The sequence below is a fragment of the Lissotriton helveticus genome, chromosome 8 (assembly GCF_964261635.1).
Source record: "Lissotriton helveticus chromosome 8, aLisHel1.1, whole genome shotgun sequence".
Lineage (NCBI taxonomy): Eukaryota > Metazoa > Chordata > Amphibia > Caudata > Salamandridae > Lissotriton > Lissotriton helveticus.
The window spans coordinates 59,032,517-59,056,209 of record NC_136069.1 but is presented as its reverse complement, the minus strand read 5'-3'; the positions used below and the strand labels follow the sequence as shown (position 1 = coordinate 59,056,209).

At 47.1% G+C, this 23,693-nt stretch overlaps 1 protein-coding gene across 8 annotated transcripts in view; it reads left to right on the top strand.

Annotated features, from left to right (window-relative positions):
* The window catches only part of LOC144772352 (sodium/potassium-transporting ATPase subunit alpha-1-like), a 3,188,308-nt gene that overhangs the window by 723,470 nt on the left and 2,441,145 nt on the right, over positions 1 to 23,693 (top strand). For all 8 annotated transcript variants that reach the window (XM_078656610.1, XM_078656616.1, XM_078656614.1 and 5 more), the window contains one exon: positions 16,853 to 16,960. In XM_078656610.1, coding sequence (XP_078512736.1) covers positions 16,853 to 16,960 — 108 coding nt within the window. The remainder of the gene's footprint in view (positions 1 to 16,852; positions 16,961 to 23,693) is intronic.

Here is a 23,693-nt window from a genome sequence, read left to right as displayed (position 1 = left end):
TGCACTACCTACTTCACCAATACCTTCCCATCAGGTAGAGGGGGACAATTCGTCAGAAGACGAACGAGAAGATGGTGAATTAGACAACAAATCAGAATCGTCGGAGTGGGACGAGTATCAGGCTCAAACCCCTTCTCCAGCAGCCCCGCCTACGGCGGAATCTCCACCGGTGGACATTGCCAGCTTCCATAAGATTATGGATAGAGCTACTAAGAGGTTCCTCATCACAATGGAGGCTAAACAAGACGATTGCTTCCTGTATGATTTTAAAGACTTGCCCCAAAGACAAAGTTGGTCAATTCCCATTATTGACTTCATATGGAAGGAAGGTCTGAAAATAATGAAGACGCCAAATTCTCTGCCAGCAGTACTACCTAGGGTGGATAAGAAATATAGAGCACCTAGTTCATCACCTGCATGCCTCATTGGTCAGGCTAAGACGGAGTCCGTAGTCACACAAACGGCACAAAGGAGGGCCAGAAATCCAGCTGCACAGGTCTCTGTTCCCCCTGATAAGGACGGAAAACGTCTTGACTCAATAGGGAAGAAGGTGTCAACTATTGCGGCAACCACAGTCCGAGCAGCAAATTCGCTAGCAATACTGGGGAGGTATGATAGGCAGATCTGGTCCGACATATCGCCTTTCATCGAGAAGCTTGCAGAACCGGATAGATCTGAAGCAAAAAAGGTCCTGTTAGAGGGCGAGAGCGTTTCCTCTGAGATAATTGATGCTGCAGTGGACGTGGCAGCCACAGGTTTTCGACAGCTGGCAGGAGCAGCTGTTCTCCGGAGGCAAGGCTGGTTGAAGGCTACATCTTTTCGATCGGAGGTCCAGACAAAGATCATGGACATGGCCTATGATGGAGAGTTCCTCTTTGGTCAACATGTGGATGAGGCCTTACAGGCCATAAAGAAAGACACAGAGACGGCACGGTCGCTAGGATCTCTTCAATTTCGAAAATCTTCCTTTCGTGGTGCAAGAGGAAGAGGCAGTTTCTCGAACAGAGGAAATTATTCACAGCAACGCTCCTACAGTAATACCCAAGGCAATCAGAGATACCAGCCATATCGTCAACAAACATATGGCCAAAGGAGGAATAATTACTCTCAACCAAGAGGTAAAACCTCTTATCGCGGAAGAGACAACAAGAGCAAGTGAGAGTCACATCCTGCCACCACTTTGTCCCAACCTGAAACAAATTGGAGGAAGAATATCCCGTTTTTACTCAAATTGGTCCAAGATTACCACAGACAGATGGGTCCTGGACGTGGTTTCCAGAGGTCACATTCTCGAATTCGTCAAAGCCCCTCCAAATTCTCCCCCAAGAGGACCACCCCCAGCCCACCTCAAGGAGCTTTTTTCCCAAATTCACTCTATGATTCGGAAAGGAGCAATAGAAAGGGTACCTCAACATCAGAAGGGAACAGGTTTTTATTCAAGATTTTTCCTGATCCGCAAGAAGTCGGGGAAATGGCGCCCCATCCTCTACCTGCGTGCCCTCAACAAGTACCTCAAAAAATTATCTTTCAGAATGTTGACGCTTCAAGACATCCTCCAGTTTCTCTCAGTGAGGGATCATATGGCAACACTCGACCTTCAGGACGCATACTCCCACGTGCCCATCTTTCCCAGGCATCGGACGTTCTTGCGTTTCAGAGTGGCTGGCAGGGACTTCCAGTTCAAGGTACTCCCCTTTGGGCTGCGTTCGGCCCCCAGAGTCTTCACAAAGATGTTAGCCCCGGTGGCTGCTCGCCTGAGACTAGAGGGAGTTCAAATGTATCCATATTTGGACGACTGCCTTATCAAGGCCAATTCCATCGACCTTGCAAGAACTCACGTTCAGAGATGTCTATCACTATTCCAGAGCCTGGGGTTTTCGGTGAACTTCAAAAAGTCCCACCTATCTCCATCTCAGAGAAAGTCTTTCCTGGGAGCCACGCTAGACACAAGACTCGCCCAGGTGTTCATATCAAAAGAAAGGCAAGCGAAGATTCGCAAGATGTCCTCATCTCTGCTAGGAAAAAGGTGCGTTTCTGTTCGCAAATTCAAGTCTTTCCTCGGGATGCTCTCGTCATGTATCCCTCTCACCCCCAACTGTCGCCTGCATATGAGACCTTTGCAGGAGGAACTCAGTCGTCAGTGGGTGCTAATCACAGGTTCATTCGAGGACGTCGTCAACTTAACTCCTCGGATGAAAAAGTCTATCCAGTGGTCGGGGCAAGATCGCAACCTACAAGTGGGATGCACATTCCTGACAGAAGGGCCCAAATTCATCGTGACCACGGATGCTTCTCTGGAGGAATGGGGCGCCCATCTCCAAGGGATGACAGTCAGTGGCAAATTGAACATCCAGCAAAAGAAATGGCACATAAATCTACTGGAACTAAGAGCCATTTTCCTCGCTGTGAAATCCTTTCAGGTGATCTTGGAGGGCTCTACAGTGTTGATACGAACGGACAACACAACCAGCATGCATTACCTGAACAAACAGGGGGCCACAAGATCAGCCCAGTTGTCCCGTCAGGCGCAGGAGATTTGGCATTGGGCCCTGGATCACAACATCATTCTGTCGGCGATCCATGTTCCAGGGGTTGCCAACGTCCTTGCGGATTCACTCAGCAGGTCCGCAGAGAGCAATCACGAATGGGAACTGCATCAACCTTCCCTGGATCAGATCTTCCAAGAGTGGGGCCATCCCGACCTGGATTTGTTTGCAACAGCCCAGAACCGGAAATGGCAACACTTTGCAAGCTGGATTTCCCACAAGGACGCGTGCGGGGATGCCCTTTCGATGAATTGGTGTCGAATATTTGCATACGCCTTTCCGCCAATTCCGTTGATTCCCAGGGTCATCAGGAAGATGAAGTGTCAACCATGTCGTCTACTCCTGATTGCTCCGAGGTGGCCCCGGCAATATTGGTTCACCGAGCTTCTCCTCCTCTCGGAGTGCGAACCAATACAACTGCCTCGAATACCGAATCTCCTCACAGTTCAGGAAGGCAAAGTGTACCATCCGGACCCAGCTTCGCTGAAATTGTCGGCTTGGCTCCTCAGCACAATGAATTCGCCCACTTAGACATTCCTCATAATTGTCAAGAGGTGTTGGCTAACGCCAGAGCACCATCGACCATCAAGACCTACAAACTTAAGTGGAAGCGTTTCTGTGCCTGGTGCCAGACTGTTGATCTACACCCTTTGCATGCTAGACCAGAGCAAATACTACCTTTCTTCCTGCAACTAGCGAGATCAGGTTTAGCGCATTCAACCCTGAAGGTGTTTCTGGCAGCCATTTCCCGTTTCCGTCAGGACGGATCGAACTCTCTCTTTTCATCAAGAATAATCCAGCAATTTTTCAAGGGTCTGTTTCGCATGTTTCCACCAATTCGACGGCCGCCTCCGGCTTGGCATTTGAATGTGGTACTAGCCCAGCTCATGCGTCACCCCTTTGAGCCGATACATAAAGTTGATCTGAAGTTTATTACTTGGAAGGTATCCTTATTATTGGCTTTAACATCTACAAGAAGGGTCAGTGACATTCAGGCTTTCACGTCTAAATCACCTTTTTTGCAATTTACCTCTGATTCGGTGATACTGCGTACCAACCCAAGGTACATGCCCAAAGTCCCGTCAGACTTTCATTTAAATGAACCTATAATCCTCAAAAAAAAAATTCCTAATCCACAAACACCGGCTGAACGAGCTTTGCACTCTTTAGACATCAAGAGGTGCCTCAAGTTTTATCTTTCAAGGACTTCAACATTACGCAAGACAGATCAGTTGTTTGTGGCCTATGGCAGACTGCGCAAAGGCTGTGCAGTGTCCAAACAGACTATCGCCAGATGGGTCTCGTCAGCAATCGCACTCTGTCATCAACAGGCAGGAAGACCCTTACAGGCCTTACCAAGAGCGCATTCTACAAGGGCAGTTTCCTCTTCCACTGCTCTGTTTGCTGGGGTGCCTCTTCTGCACATCTGTAGAGCTGCAACGTGGTCCAGCAGGCACACGTTCACAAGACACTACTGTCTGGACTCAGCTAGTGATGCAGATGCTTCGGTGGGAAGAGCAGTTCTTCGCAATCTTTTCCAATAAGGTGAGCCTCTGTTCTCCCTCCTCCTCTATGCTCTTTCTAGACGCTTTACCATGTTTCTTTGCACTTTATCATTATGCATGTATAATATATACTGTTAGCGTCTATGAGCATTGGTTTTTGTGTACTGCTATCTATTCTGATTCAGGCATGTGAATCTATGAAAGACACCCCAAATACTGGAGAAGAACAATAGTTACTTACCTGTAATCTGTAGTTCTCCAGTATTGGTGTCTTTCATAGATTCACATGCAACCCGCCCACCTCCCCTCAGAGGCTCCCTCAGGCAAAATTATGTTGGTTTCACTCCTGTGAGAGAAAATCTGGGAGCCTGAGCCTCTGGGGAGAACATTCTGGTGGGTGCTGTCGCCTGATTGGCTGCAGTTTGGTCTAACATAATGACTAGGATAGTCATGAGTGGGGGAGCTTTTTGCTCCTGTAGCTAGGGCTACTTTACTTACTGGTTGCTTATTACCAAGATTTTTTGGTTATTACAGGCATGTTATTGCTTTTTTATTTACCGTGGGACTCCCACTCCGACGACGGGGAATCATTCAGGCATGTGAATCTATGAAAGACACCAATACTGGAGAACTACAGATTACAGGTCAGTAACTATTGTTCTTCATCACCGCACTGTGTCTGCTGTGTGCTCAGTTTATTGCCCGGTCAATCCTGACGTTCAAGTCTAGCTATATAATGTGACATAGTCGCCCAGGTGTCATGATAGTGAACTTCTTGTTTCTCCATTTTCCCTTGAACACTCTGTATGCGTGGCGCCTGAAGTCAGGTCTACAGCACCCCGCTTTTGGTAGCCCAGGGGATACGCGGGACTTTGTTGTAATCGTTCTCCCTTCTACTACCTAGTGGTACAGGCGCTGTCCCTACCCCGGGCATCAGCTAGGAAGGAACGCACCAGCGGAACTCCATTACACGGTTATACTTGGGGCGACCTGAACTTATGATCCTGTCACTCCCAGTCTTGTCTTTACAATAAAGGTTGACTGATTAAGTTGCTCAGTTGATAGCTGAAACGAAATATTCCAGGGGCATACCGTAGTGACAATGGGCAAGAGGAAGGCCGTAGAGGCTGTGGCGGGAAAGAAGCAGCTAGCAAAACTCTTTAAGCCAGTTAAGTCAGCAGCTGATAACTGCACATTAGCAGCAGTCAACGACTTAATAGAAGAGGTGGAAACAAACTTAGCTGGCGATAGGGACTTGACATCGAATGACACTAAAAAGATATCCTCATATTATAACAAACAGATTAAGCCAAATATTGCTAGACCCCCACTGACACATCGGGGACAGTAGTGCCAAGCCAAGTAAGACAGGCAAACTATGAGGCTCCAACAGTAATCTGCTCTAACAGATATTCATTGCTAGAAACTCGGCAAGAGGAAGATCAGGTAATACAAACATGTGATGTTCCCCATGAGACCCAGCTGAAAGCTAGTAGTAGGGAAGTTGAGACCCAGACTGAGAACACAGAAATGTACGCACTCATGGTAGCCCTACATCAACGATTAGATATTATACAAGATGAGATAAAAGCCCCTCAGGAAATAGATGGGAACAATTTACCTCAAATTACTCCCACCCCAAGTTTCTCGAATGTCTCGATGTTCCTACATGCCATCAATATCTATGTATCTGTACATAGCGGGAGTGTAAAAAAAAATCGGGGGAATTGTTTTTCTCCAACGACTTGCATTAATACTTTGGATATTTTAGGCGGGGACAGCTTAATTTAAGCCATACTGGGTTTAAAAAAGATGTGGAGTCTCTTGCCTGAATCGGGTTTGTTGGCATATATGTGTCTCTGAGGCACACATGGATGCCAGGAGCCCTTTGTTGAAAACCACCCTTCCTGCGCCACAGCTCAGTGTGACCTTGGCAACCTCAAGTGTGTTCCCGTGGCCTCTAAGGAGGCATGAGTTCCGTTGCCTAAATAACACAGAGATGTTTAAATTAAGCCTCCAGCTGGCCAGGCAGGGACAGGAAGGGGTATCATCCTGGCCTTGCGCACACAGCCTCAGCTGCCGTCCAGGTAGATGGAGCCCCATCTGAAGGACTGGACTTTTAAGTACCAGCGGTGCCAGGGAACAACACCTGAAACCTTCGTAGGATACCTGTTCGGCGCACAAGTGACAGAGACACGGGACACTTCCTTCGGCGTCAAAGATCAGCGTTTATTACTGCAGGGAGGCAAAAGTCATGGGAAGTACAACAGAGTGTAGGTTCCAAGAGCCTGCTTCACATTGTAAATGTGGATCGCTCCTTTTATACACATTTTCAGCATTCAATAACGTAACGAACAAAAGGTTACAACTCAGTTCCCACAATAAACTTAAAAGGGCTTCATTCATGGTGTCGGAAACCCGGAACATAATCACAGTAACATTTGTCGGTTCCCAACTGTAAAAGCACATTATCCTGCTGCTATGCACATTCCACTCTAGTTGTAAAAGGACGAGAGTAAGAGACAGGAACAGGTGCAAGGAAGTCAGACAACAGAAGAAGAAGGAGTGTGGAAGTAATATCGGAAGCGCAATCCCAGGATCAAAGGATTCGAGCCGAGCGCATGCAGGCTGAAGCAATAGGCCAGCGTGGGAAGATTACCCAGCTGCGGAGCCATCTGTCTCTGCCGTGTCATCCCCCAGTCTTGGGAATCACAGGGTCATGAGGCGGACATTTGCCTGTTCGCTGACTACGTGAGGGCAAGAAACAAAATGGATGCCGTATCTAAAATGGAACCCGAGGGTAAAAATGAAGAAACCTGTAAATAAGACGAACCCTTCTAAGTAGCGTATCGAAAATGCGTACACCTATTAATCTCGTCATTTACGGTTCATAGATACCACCCTCGCTAGCATCGTAACGGTTCTCATTGCTCCTCAGACGCTCCTTTTGCCCTCATGTAGGCAAGCACTAGTCGGAATCATAATCAATTTCGATATTCATCAGATCATTCAAGTGTTGCTGGAACATCATCTTATTCATCAATGTCTCTCCGGTAACAGATGGCCTTCTTATACACGTTGTAGCACAAAGGCCACATAAGGCAGGACCACACTGCACACAAAGACAACACGTGAACAGAAACGTCACAACAACCCCTATAATCATCAGAATTTTCCAACCCCAAGTTGACATCAGACCCCAAAACCATCCTAGAAGCGTCCAATCTCCCTCGTCCACGTGTATGGACTCTGAGATTTTATGCAACTTCGAGATGGCTTGGTAAACCGTTGGAGCGTTATCAGGTATAAAAATGCAGCAGCTCGAATGGATGACCTTGCACACACCACCTCTGTCTGCTAGTACTACGTCTAGAACCATACGGTTCTGTAGCGTCATAAGCCTATCCGCTTGAAGCTCTGCTGTCAGATTACCAAGGGCGCTTGCAGTTATGTTAGCAGTTGCTTCCACTACACGAGTTAACTGTCTCAGATTCCTGCTATTGACCATAGGGCCCCAAAACGGTAGGAAACCCTTAAAGAAATCTCCTGCTTCTTGACCAGCAGTATCTTCTTTACTAATGACACCTCTCACAACTCTGGTTTTGTGATAATCTGAGGCAACAGTGAAAGTTGGAGGCAAAAGATTCGCGATATAGCAGGTACCCGAGAAGTCATGAGGTAACCACGTATATGCGCGATCATAACATACAAAATAGGTACCCTTGGCAGTCAGAAAGACAGGGGACGAGAGCATTGGTAAAACGTAAGTATCAACACAAGCACTCTTCCCAAGCTGAGCTCTCGGATTTCGACCAAGACCTTGCAGACAGAAATGACCGAGATGAGGTACGATCCAGATTGGAGATGAGCTTTTAAACTGCCTATCATTCACTGATGTACTATACTCGACCTCACTCAGATCCTTATAAGCTCGCACCTCTTCCTCTGGGATAAGTGTTGCGTCAAAAATATCTCTATTTAAATCTGCAATTGCTATTGCCAAAGACTTGTGGTACGGGCCAGGACCAAGGTCTGCAGAGCGAGGCTCTCGATGGGGGTAGGAATCTAGTGCACTACGGAACATGGTCTGGAATGCTCGAGCTGACCCCTGGGGGCTATAAGGAAGAACAAAATACGGGATACCCTTATCCATGGTATGTGGCATTAACCCACATACCCAACAATTGGTAGTGTTCATCACCAACTGATGCTGATGTAGAAGTTGAACAAAAGAATTGTTCATAAATTCCGCACGTCTGACCTGTTCATGTTGGGGCAGAAGATGAAAGGAATGTGGGGACATAGTGGAAACAGAATTTAAATCAAGAGAAGGAGGAGTAGGTAAAGTAGAAGGCAGCAATGATTGAAAACCAAAATATACTCCACCCACCAGCAGCATAGAAACAGTTAGGAACAACATAAAAACCTGTAACAAAAAACATTTTTTTCGAAATGTCTTGTGCAGTTTGGATCTTTGCACCACCATTTTCTCAATTTCCAACAGCTTAGAAGACTCCATCTTCTAAAAACCGTCCGTGACGTTCTTGACGCACTTTGTTCTGAGTAGCGATTATCAATCCCCAGGAGTTCCCAGAAATCGACAAAAGTAATCGACCTAGTGTCAGATACCTGCTAAACAGGAGGAAGTACCCACACGGCCCTACGGTTAACCCAGATGAAAAGGTTTTTAATCAAGAGTTCATTGAATTCAATATACGCCTCCTAGCTGTAAGGAAAAAGGTACACAATATATATATATATATATGTAATGTCCACAATTTTTATGACAACAATAGAGGTGATGTAGATTCGAAAAAATAAAAAAATAATTTATTAGTCTGTTAGCGCGGTCGAAGAAAGTATCGACTTCTTCCGGGGCGAGTCTGCGCTTCAAACAGTGGATCAGACGGCAAAGGAGTGTTCGATTGTCCACGCAATTGTTCAGAACTTGAATTCTCCAATGTTGTTGAAAGAGGGTTAACTTCGGATGGTTCAACAGGGGTGTCGGGTCTTACTGTGTTATCTCCTACAAGCTGCGCGTCACTAAACGGTACGTAATTTAGAGGGACGTAAGTTTCAGACGAGCCGAATCCTTTTCTGATCCAACTATCTGCTGGCAATGGGAGCGGAATTTTCTTGGTGTGGGTGGCATGCACCCAATGTTTTCTCCCTTCCAGCCGAACCGCAGTCCTCGTTGCCAGCAACACCTGGTAAGGTCCCACGAACCTTGGCTCAAGATTTCGTTTTCGTCCAAAGTTGCGGGTAAGAACCCAATCACCTGGTTGGAGCCGATGACCAGGACCCTCTGTTTGTGTCGGTAGAGCCTCAAAGACCTGTTGATGAATCAAACTCAATTTAGCAGTCAGATCATAGAGATAGTCAATTAACATTGGATATTCAAGTCTGTCAAATTCTTTAGGCCTCGGAACTCCCGAAATGTTCGCAGGACGGCCGAACACAATCTCATATGGGCTGAGCCCTACTCGAGAGTGCACAGTCGCTCTGGTCGATAAGAGAGCTAAAGGCAAAGCGTCGGGCCATGATAGACCAGTCGTTGCCTGGATTTTGGCAAGTTTCAGTTTCAGAGTGCCATTATATCTTTCCACTAAACCCGCAGACTGAGGGTGGTTAGCACTATGAAACTTCTGATTTAGGCCAAGACCACGACATACACTCTTCATTACACTTCCCACAAACTCACTTCCGTTATCTGACCACACAATCCGCGGCATTCCATACCTGGGGAAATACTCTTTGAGTAGAACCTTTGCTGTGGACAGGGCAGTATTATCCTTTAGGGGGTAAGCCTCAATCCATCTGGAGAACGCACAAACTACAACCAAGACGAACTTTAAATTATTGCATCTCTCCATGTGGATAAAGTCTAACTGAATAATTTCAAAGGGACATGTGGGAGGAGCAAAATGACCACATGGAGTGGGGGTGCCCTTGCCAGGATTATACATCAAACATACCATGCAATTCTTAACCACTCTCTCCGCACATTTAATAATTCCATCATTCTTCCATACGGGCGACAGCAACTTACATATGCCTTTCGTATTAATGTGTGATGTACCATGAGCCATAGTAACAACAGCAAGCACGTATGCATCTGGTAACATCCATCTCTGCTTTTCCGAGAAATCAACCCAACATCCATTCTCGTCTAACTTTCCCGTACTTTCTTTCCACTGAGTCTTTTCCATCTCAGTAGCTTCATCCTGTATCTTCTTCACACGCTCAACTGTGTCCTCACACATACTAGTCTCCGCTGGCCATCTTACTGAATTCGCAACGTACATTCGATTTGTCAGATCTCTAGCCGTCTCCTTCGCAATCTCATCCGCAAACGCATTACCGCGACCAACATCATCTGTCACCTTCCGATGCGCACTACATTTGATTATTGCCACCTCTTTAGGCAATGTAAGTGCGTCCAAAAGGTCATTCACAAGCTGTCCGTGCTGAATCTTCGTACCATGCGACGTCAAAAATCCTCTTTCTCTCCACAATCGACCAAAACTATGCGCCACACCAAAAGCATACTGGCTGTCTGTAAACACATTCACCCGCTTCCCTCTGGATAACACACACGCTCTCGTCAAGGCGATCAACTCAGCCGCTTGGGCCGAATTCTGACTCAATCTCGCAGATTCCACAACCGTACTCAATGTTACTACAGCATACGCAGTCGTCACATCACCATTTGGTAACTTAAAACATGAACCATCCACATACAAGGTACCATCGGGATCTACCAATGGAGTGTTTTTCAGGTCAATACGACCCTTCGTCTCCTCTTCAGTTCTCAAATAGCAATCATGTGGTGTTACATCGCTTAATTCCATTTTGATCGGCAACAACGTTGCTGGATTCAACACATTACACCGTTTTATCCGTATGTGACTTGCCAATAACGTCAACTCATATCCAGACAACCTTGCGCTCGTCAAATGTTGAGTTTTCGTTCGGTTCAAGAGAGTGTCGACTGCATGCGGGACCATCACCGTGAGCATATTATCCATGACCAGACCTGTGGACTGTCGAATGGACGCCGCAGCTGCCGCTGTTGCTCTCAAACAACTCGGCAAGGCTCTAGCTACTGGGTCTAAGGTCGAAGAAAAATATGCGCATGGACGCTGTTTGTCGCCAAATTGTTGTGTCAGAACACTCAACGCACAACCGTCCCTCTCGTGAACATAAAATGTGAACGGCTTATTGTAATCAGGAGTACCCAACACAGGAGCCGAACACAACGCATCACGCAATTCAGAAAAACTTTTCTGACACTCTTCAGTCCATGGCAAAGGAGATGAAACATCCTTGCACGTAAGGGCTATCAATGGTTTCGCCGACAATGAAAAATTTGGAATCCATTGTCTGCAGTATGACGTAATACCTAGAAAGGCACGTACATCTCTCTGAGTCTTTGGCACAGTCATTCGAGCAATCGCTGCAATTCTCTCTGGGGTCAACCTTCTCCCATCCTTTGACAGTAAGTGACTTAAGTAGGTTACTTCTTGACAACAATATTGTAGCTTAGAAGGTGACATCTTGTGATGTAAGTCACATAGGTGCTGCAACAATGATACTGTAGCGGTTTTGCAAATAGCCTCTGTATCAGCTGCCACTAATAGGTCGTCAACATATTGAACTAAGGCTGCGCCTGTCGGCAACACAAATGCATCAAGCTGACTTTTAAGTGCTTGGCTATAGATCGATGGACTCTCACAGTAGCCCTGTGGTGCGAGTTTAAATCTAAAACTGCGACCACCCAGTGAAAATCCGAATAGGTCTCTGCTTTCCTCAGCGATCGGAATACTAAAGAAAGCATTCTTTAGATCGATTACCGTGAACCAGGAGGCAGAAGCCGGAATCAGGGTCAACAAAGCCGTGATGTCAGGCACCACAGGAAACTGGGGAATCACGATTTTATTTACTTCTCGTAAATCAATTACAAAGCGGTACACAGGAGGTTTAGTTGGATCTGTGCGTTTCAAAATCGGTAACACAGGACTATTACACACATTGCCTCGAGTTTCTTCAATGACATCCTTTTCGATCAGGTCATAAATGATCGCTAATAGTGCTCGCTCACCATCAAAAGAGATACGATACTGTGGTATACGTGGGAAACGCACGTTCGATTTCAACGGAACCACATAAGGTGGGATGTTCAATAAGCCTACATCATTGGGACCCGTAGCCCATAACGACGCAGGAAGGGAACTCAATTCCGGTGGGAACTTATCAATTGATAAGTACATAGGAGAGATCGCTCTCTGACCTAATGTAAGCTCCACTCCCGCAGGAGAGCAGTACAAAGTCGCATATAACCGTTTTAACAAATCCAAGCCCAAAAGATTCTCACCACAACCAGTAGATAAAATCAATGGGGCCTCTAGCTCATGAGGACCAATCGTAAGGGACAAAGGGCTAGAGACAGGATTGCTAACAGGGGCGCCAGAGAATCCAATGGAAACATTTGTTAAGCCGGACAAAGGTGCGCCAGGGAGTTTCGAGTGCATGATGGAACTTTTCGTCGCACCAGTGTCTAACAGAAAAGGCTCAACTACGCCAGATGTAGCAACTGCGACGTAAGGCCCACTCTGATCAACCGGAACTGATACTACTCCCTCTCTCTGTCGGTGGCTGTCCTAGTAGTGGTTACCTGCATCAATCTCATGTTCGACGTAATAATCGTCCACATGATACTGTGCTGATTTATCGGACCTCACATTTCGTTGGTCAAAATAATTATTCGCGTCTGATGGGGTATGAGGGCGCTCATGATTTTGATTTTGAGGGGCACCGCGGCCTCTACCTCGGGGTGCTTGTTGAGGACCACCACGACCCCCTCGTGCCGACACACCGTTAAGCCGGTCACGCAAAGCTGGACAATCATATTTTATATGGCCCTCTCTTCTACAATATGCACACTGATTATACCCAAGCGTAGATCTAAAGTCGGAGAAGTCAGATCGTGACTGCATCCTGGAAGATTGTAATTGTGGTCGATATTGCTGTTGAGAATCATTTTGATTTCAACGCGGAGTATACGCTTGCTGTAACAAAACCTTCGTTTTAAGCTCCTTCGTTTTCTTGTCTGAACGATCACTTTCTTCCTTTTCCCTATTCTCATAGTATTGAGCTGTGGCTAATATTTGAGCAGTAGTTGAAACCGCCCAAGCACTTTCTGAATTTTTCAATTTGTTGCATAGTTCAGGCAACAAATTCAATACAAATTTATCAACAAATAACCGTTGGCCTCCCTCGGTGCCCATATCCTGACCACTATGATCGACAAATGCCTCTTCGAATCTGGTAAAGAAATCGGAGACACTCTCGTCCTTCTTTTGCTTACAAGCTGCTAATTTATCCCAATTTACCTTCATCGCTGGCATGAGCGTTTTCATAAGTGTAATAATTTTCTGAGGCAGATCCGTAATTAACTGCTCAGGCTTAGCCCCACCAATTTGTCGTCCATCTGCCGCTACTAGTGTAGCCCAGTCACCACCTAACTCAACTAAATGATTCTCTTGGCGAATTTTCGCCCAAATCGGTTGTGGTACGACATTGCCAAACAGCATGTCGATGTCCGCAAGATTCATAATAGTAGCGTCTACCAGTTGAGACAACTCCTTATAATAACCTGCCGGATTCTTGCGAGGATCAGGTAAAGATTGTTTCACCTGCAAAACTTCTGATCGCTTCCATGGGAGGTGTATCCAAACTCTCTGAAAGTATGGCAGAATCACAGGATTAGCTTGCGGGTCACCTGGCATGTATACTGGCGGAACCTCTCTCATAGGATACTGACCAGAGTTCGTTCTCTGAGTATCGGAATCGTCATCAAACGACACTCGAGAAAACACTGTGCACCGTAAGGCTAATAATCGCTCTAATGCACGTCGTACATCTCCACCTACAATCATGCCGTTCGAAAATTGACTCTGAAGTTCAGTCATATCGGGCGGTACATTATCTAAATCATCATTGTACCATTCTTCTCTCAAAAAGTTACACATTTCTTCAAACACAAATCTCTGAGTGGGCTCATTAAACTGAGAAAACGTATCAAAGACCACGCGCGGCGGGTAGTTAACAGGGTGTCTTATCCATCTACGCGCCATAGTTACCAACGTGGCACTCTCTCTTCCACCAGGGATTTGACTGCGCCTCTGAGGAGTTTCAGAGACATCGGGTCGAAATAACGATCCAGAAAGTGGGGAGTAAAGAGTAGCGACAGTATTAGGGATACGATTACGAACAGAAGGAGAAAAAAGAACAGGAGCAACTACATTAGAAGTGAACGTAGGGACAGCAGAGGTAGCCGGGACGGCTGAGGTAGCAGGAACAATTGACTGAGGAGGTACAGGCAAAGGAGCAGTAGGAATAGGACCAGGTGGTAGGACAAACGCAGGACCAACAACAGGCTGACCAGCAGCCGCTGGAACTACAGGAGGAACTACAGGAGGAACTACAGGAGGAACTACAAGAGGAACTACAAGAGGAACTACAGGGGCTGTAGCACCCTGTGCATAAGGAGGTGGTGATTTCATCAAATATGCTAACAGAGGATCCTCCTTCGAGTCCTCTTCTGTCTTACCAAGACTAGTTGGTAATACCGGATAACATTTGTCTATTCTCATGTGATGTAGTCTAGTAGAAACTTCTATTTCTTTTTCTTCTTTATCTCGCTGACATTGTTGTACAACTTGCATTATCGGGACGATACCTTCTTTACGATTCTTTTTAAGTTGTTTGATTTCTTTCTGTTTGGCCTCTTTACGCCACAACCGAAGGGAATCAAACATAGCTGGCCTAGCTTTTTTCTTAAATAATTTAGTTTCTAGATTATCTAAAATCTCCATTTCAAAACTTCCGTGTGGTGGCCAACTAAGGACACCATCCTTTCTCGTATAACGGACCCAATAGTCACTATATATAATAGGGCCCACACCATGTCGACTATAGAGCTCATATATCGGAGTTCCAACTGGAGGTATCGGACACGAGTCCTCCAACCGGGAATCCTTGTTGCAACATTTGAAGAAACCAATGAAACCACTACGGCTAGGCATCAAGCACACTAACCAAGTATCAAACTTCAAGGATTACCAAAGTACTAAATCTTCGGGAAAGACAAAACCCTCGGTTTTTGGCAATTGCAACTGTCAAATAACAACTAAGGACCAACAACTAAGCACCACAAATGCAATGGAACCATGCAAACAACTAAGCACCAACAACTAAGGACTGGGAGCAACCCACAAATACTTAACTGAGAGCTCGATGGCATCACCAGGAAGGCCCGTCTATCGTCTCGCCATACAAAGGACTACGCCAAGCACCAAAACAGGTCGACAGTCAGAGCATCGATCCGTTGCAGCCGTCAGGAGGCGGGAATCTTCGCGGGAAAAATCTTTGGACCACTTATTTCGACAACAGGATCGATGAAGCGGGGTGCACCTTTTCCTCAGAGATTTCACACGAAGTTCCTCGCAATCGTCAGGATTTGGACCGGTACCGCTGATGTCGCCCCACGTGGGCGCCAACTGAAGGACTGGACTTTTAAGTACCAGCGGTGCCAGGGAACAACACCTGAAACCTTCGTAGGATACCTGTTCGGCGCACAAGTGACAGAGACACGGGACACTTCCTTCGGCGTCAAAGATCAGCGTTTATTACTGCAGGGAGGCAAAAGTCATGGGAAGTACAACAGAGTGTAGGTTCCAAGAGCCTGCTTCAAATTGTAAATGTGGATCGCTCCTTTTATACACATTTTCAGCATTCAATAACGTAACGAACAAAAGGTTACAACTCAGTTCCCACAATAAACTTAAAAGGGCTTCATTCATGGTGTCGGAAACCCGGAACATAATCACAGTAACATTTGTCGGTTCCCAACTGTAAAAGCACATTATCCTGCTGCTATGCACATTCCACTCTAGTTGTAAAAGGACGAGAGTAAGAGACAGGAACAGGTGCAAGGAAGTCAGACAACAGAAGAAGAAGGAGTGTGGAGGTAATATCGGAAGCGCAATCCCAGGATCAAAGGATTCGAGCCGAGCGCATGCAAGGCTGAAACAATAGGCCAACGTGGGAAGATTACCCAGCTGCGGAGCCATCTGTCTCTGCCGTGTCATCCCCCAGTCTTGGGAATCACAGGGTCATGAGGCGGACATTTGCCTGTTCGCTGACTACGTGAGGGCAAGAAACAAAATGGATGCCGTATCTAAAATGGAACCAGAGGGTAAAAATGAAGAAACCTGTAAATAAGACGAACCCTTCTAAGTAGCGTATCGAAAATGCGTACACCTATTAATCTCGTCATTTACGGTTCATAGATACCACCCTCGCTAGCATCGTAACGGTTCTCATTGCTCCTCACATCCCAGGCAGACGTTTTGTATTTTTTCGCACGGCCCAGTGAGCACTGCTCTTTTTCACACAAACACGTGCAGCGATGTCAGAAGCAGCAGGTCCCAAGGCAGGGCGAGAGCCATTCTTTTCCACCAATGGTGGATTTCTGGCATCACTGGGAATCCTACCTATAATTATGTCATGCAGTGAAGATTTTTTTGCGCAGTAATTTAGTCCTGAGTGCACATTTGGTCTCGTTTTCTGACCTCCTACCTCTCAAAGTGGCTGCAGAGTGGGATCTTGGAGCCTATGTTTCAATGCTAAAAATAAAATACAAATAATGTAAGATGTAACATTATGCTTAATGTTTACATTTCTTATCTTTTAATTGTATCAGCATATTTAATTTTTGAGTGTTTTGTTTCACTGCAGGCTGGACAAGACAAATATGAGCCTGCTGCCAAGTTGGAAAAGGACCTCACCACAAAGGAGGCGGCAAAGGAGCGAGACATGGACGAGATGAATAAGGAAGTGTCAAAGGTAAGGTGTTGTGCAGCAGTCAGCTGGTGTCATCATGGTTGTGTGTTACACACAGGTGGTGCCATGGAACACCCTCAAGCCCCAGGGTTCTCCTAAAATGGCCGCCACCACCTGCGTTCGCTCCAAGGTTCCCCTATGACGGCTGCCACCACCTCCTCAGACCCCTCCAAGGTTCTCCTAAGATGGCCACCCCCTCAGACACCCGCAAAAGCAGGATTGGTCATGGGTGTGAGAAGTTGGCCTGATATATGATGCTCACTAGTTCTAGTGATCACCTTGTATCAGTCCAAACAACCCTTATGGTGATTGGTTGTAAGTCAACCTTATAGACCAGCTATCCTAGTGGTAGCATGGACAAAGCAGTCTTAGGCTAAACTCTTTTGGCATGTGAAGCCAGCTGTTTTACCACATATAACCCCTTGAATACCAGATGAAAGGACACCACACAGGTTGTTATGAAAATAAACAATATATTTATTAATAACAAACACCTCTGAACTCTTTATGAGGTCAGAGGGCTAAGCACATGACAATCTCTTAGGAAAAATACGATAAGTTGCACAAAATTACAATGGTGCCCTAGGGGCATGACAAACCATATACTAAGTAAATGGTATAAGGAAATCGATAGAAGGAATGGAGCTGTCCAGAGGCTGGAGGTTCGCTAGGACTACGCTATCTTCACCTTAGGTAAGTAATAGGAGGCCCACGGGACGCGTGTGCAGAGTGTGAACTCACACGTGAGATGCGTAACAACGTCTATGGACAGTACAGTTCAAGTTAAAGGTGAGTACGGACAATCCTGACTAGTTAGGACTAAAACGACTGTGGATCTGGACACTAGGACAGTTAAACTACCCTTGAGCACCGAAATGCTCTCGTTACCTCACCCACGGGCTGCAGGTGCATAGGGGTCAAAGTGTGTCTGGTTCTCGCGTTGAAGTCTATGGAGCCTAGAAGAAAAGATGCTGCAGGCGACCAGGAGGAAGATGTCCGGTGCGATCCAAGGGTGGATCGGTGAAGAAGAGGACCTGAAAGCAGAGGGGACAGTGTTCAAAGTCACTAGCCAGTGACCGGTGTGGAACCAGGAAGGAACCAGATGCTGTCGTCGCGATCAGGTGAAGAGTGGATGCTTGTCTCTGCAGCCACGTGGACCAGGAGGTGTCTTCGACGACCAGGATGGAGGCACGAGCTGTCCCACGCAGGCTCTCGCTGTCGGCGGTGTTGGATCCGGATTCGGCGTCAACAGGCCTTGGCGAAGGCAACCCACGCGGTGAGTGGAAACGACGTCTGGAGTGGACCAGGAGGGTCCAGGGTGCTCCTGTTTTGGAAGGGAGCAAGGGCCAGTCTGGAGCAACCAGACCAGCAGTGAAGTTGTCGTGGATCGTCGTCTAGGAGGCCACTAGCCAGCCGGCAAGTGACCAGACAACGCGTCGAGCAGCAGGCAAGCAGAAGGGCCCCACGCAGATCTCGTGGAGGCTGGAGGGCTGATCTTCGGTGCAGGAGCTGCTCGGGGCTGGGGCTTCTCAGTCCCCAAAGCACTTCGTCGAGGTTACCTCAGAAGTCGTGCTGGAAGCGAAGTGCAGCTTCTTTCAAGATGGCCGGTCCCACGTGTCTCGTCGCACCCACGGATCTCAGCTGTGCTGCAGATGTAGGTAGAGGTCGGAGAGGTCTGGGAGTCCGGGTCTCGTCAGGCTCTGAAGTCTGGATCCTCGAGGGAAGACGACAAAGTGAAGCCGCTGGACGCTTGATGGTGCCTGCTTGTGCAGGGTGGACACTCCTTGCCCACAAGGGAGATTTCTTCAGTCTTCTGTGTAGAAAGTCGAAGTCCAGAGTTTCTTCTTGTAGAGTTTCAGTTCAGGATTAATCTAATTTGGAATGGGACCAGCTCCTACCTTTATTCTCCTAAAGGGGGCTGCACTACTGACTAGGTCCCTCCCCTGGGTGGGACCAGGAAGGGGGGTGGTTACACCCCCTATCCTTTGTCCGGTTTCGCGCCAGAGCTGGGGCAGGGATGCCCCAGCAATTGGTTTGAACCGGTGTATGCACAGGACACCTTGTGTGCCCCGGGCATGTCTCATTCCTTTCAGGCCTGTCCTACCCAATACACAAAATCCTATCTGGGGTGGTGCTAGCACCTCCCAAGGCAGGAAACCCTTTGTCCAAGCCTCCCTTGCTGGAAGGACTCCCAGCAGCAGGAGGTCAGACTTGTGTCTGTGGTGGTGGCATCCATTTTGTGATGCCAAGGCTCGAGTTAACTTTAACCGGGGTTCTCAGTTACATACCTGTTGTGTCCCTCTAGAAGGGTGGAATGCTACCCCCGTCGCCAGAATTGGCGAGGGGGTAGTATTCCATTTCGTATGACACCTTACTCGACATGTTTTGATAATGTTATACCAGAGTTAGCATTCAACCGCGAGGATTATAATGCACTTAAGAGTATATGGTATAGCGTTATCATGGAACAGCTATTAGGACTTGGTTCCGCAAGCTGCAAACGGGCTCAGCTCATGCCAGAGCACCATCTCACATAATGCCAAGCACTCTGCCTTCAGGATTGATAAGGCCTGCCATAGGAGTGACTGATAGGAATATATGTGTCAATTTTAGGGTTAGATATAGGTATACTATATCTACAGCAAAGGGAGATTACACCACCTTGCCCCAGCTGTCTTGCAGCCAGTTGTGTCTATTTTAGATGGCCAGCCAGGGGTGGCATAATACATGCTTCAGCCCCTGGTAGGCCCTGGGTACACCTATGCCCTGGATACCTAAGGTATACTGTACAGGGGCTGATAAGGTGGCCCAGTACCAATTGGTAAATGCACCTAAGGTACATGGAGTCCATTTTAACAGAGTGAGCAGGAAGCCTGGGGTCCTGAATAGCAGGATCCCAGGCCAACTAAGTCAAAAACCAGCAAAACACTAGGCAACAAGTTGGGGTAACCATAGTCAGATATCCACCTTCCTACAGGGTTTGTCCCCCCAAATGGTGAGAAACCACTATCGGATCTGCCTAAATCTGCTACACCGCTTGGGCCTTCATGTGAACATGGAAAAATCGGTCCATCAGCCCACTCGAACTCTCCGTTATCTGGGCGCCACCCTAGATTCCAGCGTAGCAAAAGTGTTTCCTTTGGAGGAAGAGGAGTTGGCCTAACGTCTAGGGCACTCAACCTCGGACCTGGGGATCTGGGTTCGAGTCTCGGTAACGACTCCAAAAACCTCCTGTGATTCTTGGCAAATCACTTAATCTCCCTGTGCCTAAAATGAATGTGTGTCCTTATGTAACGTAACTGGTGCTATGTAAAGCGCTCTGATACCCGATTCGGTTCGGGTCTAGTTTGCGCTATATAAAACTCTGCAAAAAAAGAAAGACTTATCAATGAAGCAGAAGTGCAATACCCTTCTTCAAGCGCATCAACCATCAGTACAACAAGTGGCATCACTACTGGGGCCAATGACCTCTTGCATTTTACTCATCCCCAACTCCAGATTGAGAATGAGATGGCTACAGCAGGATCTGGAGGACAAATGGGACCAATCCTCAGGACATTGGGAAGATCAAATTCTACTTTCCAACTCAGCAAAAACGGCCATTGTCGGGTGGACTCAGGCAGAAGATCTCCTAGTGAGTGTCCCTTGCCATCAACCTCTACCAAACAATCCCAGATCATGGATGCCTCTCTTCAAGGATGGGGGAGCACAAGGGTTGCATACAGACTCACCGCAGGTGGTCGAGCAAAGAGCAAACCTATCTTATAAGCATGTTAGAAATGTGGGCAGTTCATCTAGCCTTCAAGGCATTCTATCCATCAATTTTGTCCGATTCAATGCTAATACAGACGGACAATACAACCACCATGTATCACTCAAACAAACAAGGTGGGGCATGCTCTAGCCCACTGTCCCTGGAATTGCAAGCAATTTGACACTGACTCCTGGCCAGGAATCTCTCGATCACAGCAGTGCATCTGCCAGGAGAACAGAACGTGCAGGGAGACGCTCTCAGTCGGCATTTCGAAGAATAAGACTTGCTGCTCAATGACGAGGTGGTGGTGAACAGCTTTCATCAATGGGGTTGTCCATCCATCGACTTCTTTGCAGATGATCTAAACAAAAAATGCCACGCCTTCGCATCCAGATTTTAACGGCCAGGAACTGTCATGTTCAGCCTGAGGGGTTTTCGGAACCCGTTTCCTGTACTCGAGATACAGGAGGTAACCGAACTACAACTCCCGGCATGCCTGAGAACGTTACGCACGTTACGCAAAGAACGTGCGCAACGATCAACAAAAGACCGGAAGGAGGAAGAGGTCTTCGCCGATAATTCTGGTTTTGTTCTGGAGCGTTGGGTGAGAAGCGGAGGAGGTCGGTAAGCAAGCGGACTAACAATTTAGTTGTTGTTTACAGTGCCGTGATTCTCGAGGGACGCTTTGGTTGCACGCAAGGGCGTGTAGCGCTTGTTATTCATTGGGGTTTTTTCCATCGGCTGAAGGAGAAAACCATCGCGCTGGGTGTGAAAGGAACACTCGGCGTCTGGGAGCTTTTGACATTTGAATTTGGGTTGCACGATTCGGTGCAGCGCGATATCAGCAAGGGGAAGCACTACCTGCCTAATTACGATATAAAAGTAAAGGAAGTCGTTATCCTCGTTTTGGAACTTGATTTGAACATTTCTAGAGAAGAGACTCTAGTTGCTTTGGTAGGGAGTGTGAAACAAAAACTTACACGGGCACTGCCCTTACAAACAGGAACTTGGGGGTATGGTTGTTGGTTGGTGTGCCTCGCTAACACCAGGTTGCAAGAAATAACCATTACTGTTGTTATATTGTTGTTTTCTTTCAACCACATGTTTCCTGGTTTCTTTTGATTTGTGTACATAGGAGACTCCAAGTGAGGTATACGTAGAAAAGATTATCTCCCCCCATTGAAGAAAGCACTCAATGCATATTAGGTAGGTGTGGCCAATATCTGGAGTTGCGAACAGCCCCCTTTATGTGTTAGGGTCTGTTAGATATATAAAACAACGTGTTTGTGCTTTGTTCCCCTTACAGCTGGGTGGAGAGCCTGATACCTCAACCTTGAGAGCCTATTATTGAATTGCATACGTTTTTTCCTTTACAGGTATGCTTAAGAGGGAAAGGGTCATTCCCTGGGTTGTATAGTGGAGAGAGAGAGAACACGTATTATCTGGTTAAGGGGGGGTTTGTCTAAACCCACTTGTTCTTTGTCGTTTCAGGTCTCCCTCCCTGCTGTTCCCTTCCTTTCCCTCCCCGGTTGAACACCCTTAGTTGTCTGTTCATATCTATCAGACTCTGAGGCGGTTCTGATGGGGAGGTAATAGGCTTAGCAACACAGCCCCGAAGAGGTCAGAAAGCAGAGCCTGACAGAATTATCGGCCCAAGAATTCTATCCACTTCTTGGCTGTGTTGATCCCTGAGATGACAACTTTAGAGGATGTGTTAGCCGCGTTAGCTCAGGTTTAGGTGGAATTAACGGCATCTAATAGAGAAGTGGCTGCTTCTCGAGCGGAAAATGCTTAGCTGCGAGCACGCTTAGATAGAATGCCCAATGTCTCGGGAGCAGGAGGTGGGGGAACTACCGCCGCCACCTCTGTAGTGGTGGAAATGCCCGCTCAAATCCCCTTGGCCCCTCCTGAAAGATTCTATGGGGATAATAAAAAGGTACAGGTGTTTATCACGCAGGTGTTAATGCACTTTATGTGCAAACCAACAATGTTCTCCACAAACCAGGCTAGGGTTGCCTTCCTGATTTCGTATCTAGGGGGTGAGGCAGCTCAGTGGGCAGTCCCTGTGGTTCGAAGAGACGATCCCCTTCTCTATGATTGGGATGAGTTCCGTGCAGAGTTCGAGAAAACTTTTGACAGGAGAGCAGAAACCTTCACAGCGGATCGGGAGCTACTGAAACTCAAACAGGGAGACACAGATCTGGTTACCTATTTAAACCACTTTCGTCGGTTGGTGGCAGAAACCGAATGGCCAGAAGCCAAACAAACCGCTTTGTTTTATCTAGGATTGAATGAAGACCTTAAAGACGTTCTGGCCCAAATCGATCCACAACCCCGGACGTGTAAGGCTCTTATCGAACTTGCCTTGGGACTCGACCATCGAATGAAGGAACGCAAGGGGGACCATAAGAAAAAAGAACGACCGGTCACGCCCTATGAAGGTCCTACTTTGGGAGAGAAAGCCGTTCCTCCGTCGGAATCCATGGAGATAGGTGCGGTGAGGGCCTCCCTTACAGCCGGAGAAAAAGACTATTGTCGCAAACAAGGGTTGTGCCTATATTGCGGGGAAAAAGGACACTTCCTACGGGAATGTCCTGTCAAACCCAAACCAGGGGAGATGAGATTCGGACAATCCTCTGCTGTTCTCTCCGGAAAGGAGATGGGAAACTCCAATGCTTGAAGGTGGGGGAAGGGGAACCGTCAAGCATATACACTATCCCTTCTGTAAACCCCAATGGGAACCAAGGAAAAAGTCATTTATATATGGATATGACACTGTTGGTGGATGAGGAGGAGAAGGAAGTGCGAGCCATGGTGGATTCAGGGGCTACAGGGTGTTTTATGGACAGTAGCGAAGCCCAAAGGCTTGGAGTGCAACTCCTTGTCAAAGAAAAACCCGAAATTGTGTATGCCGTTGATGGGAAAGAACTAGAGGCAGGACCCATCACGCATAACACCGCAGAATGCAGGCTAACATACAAA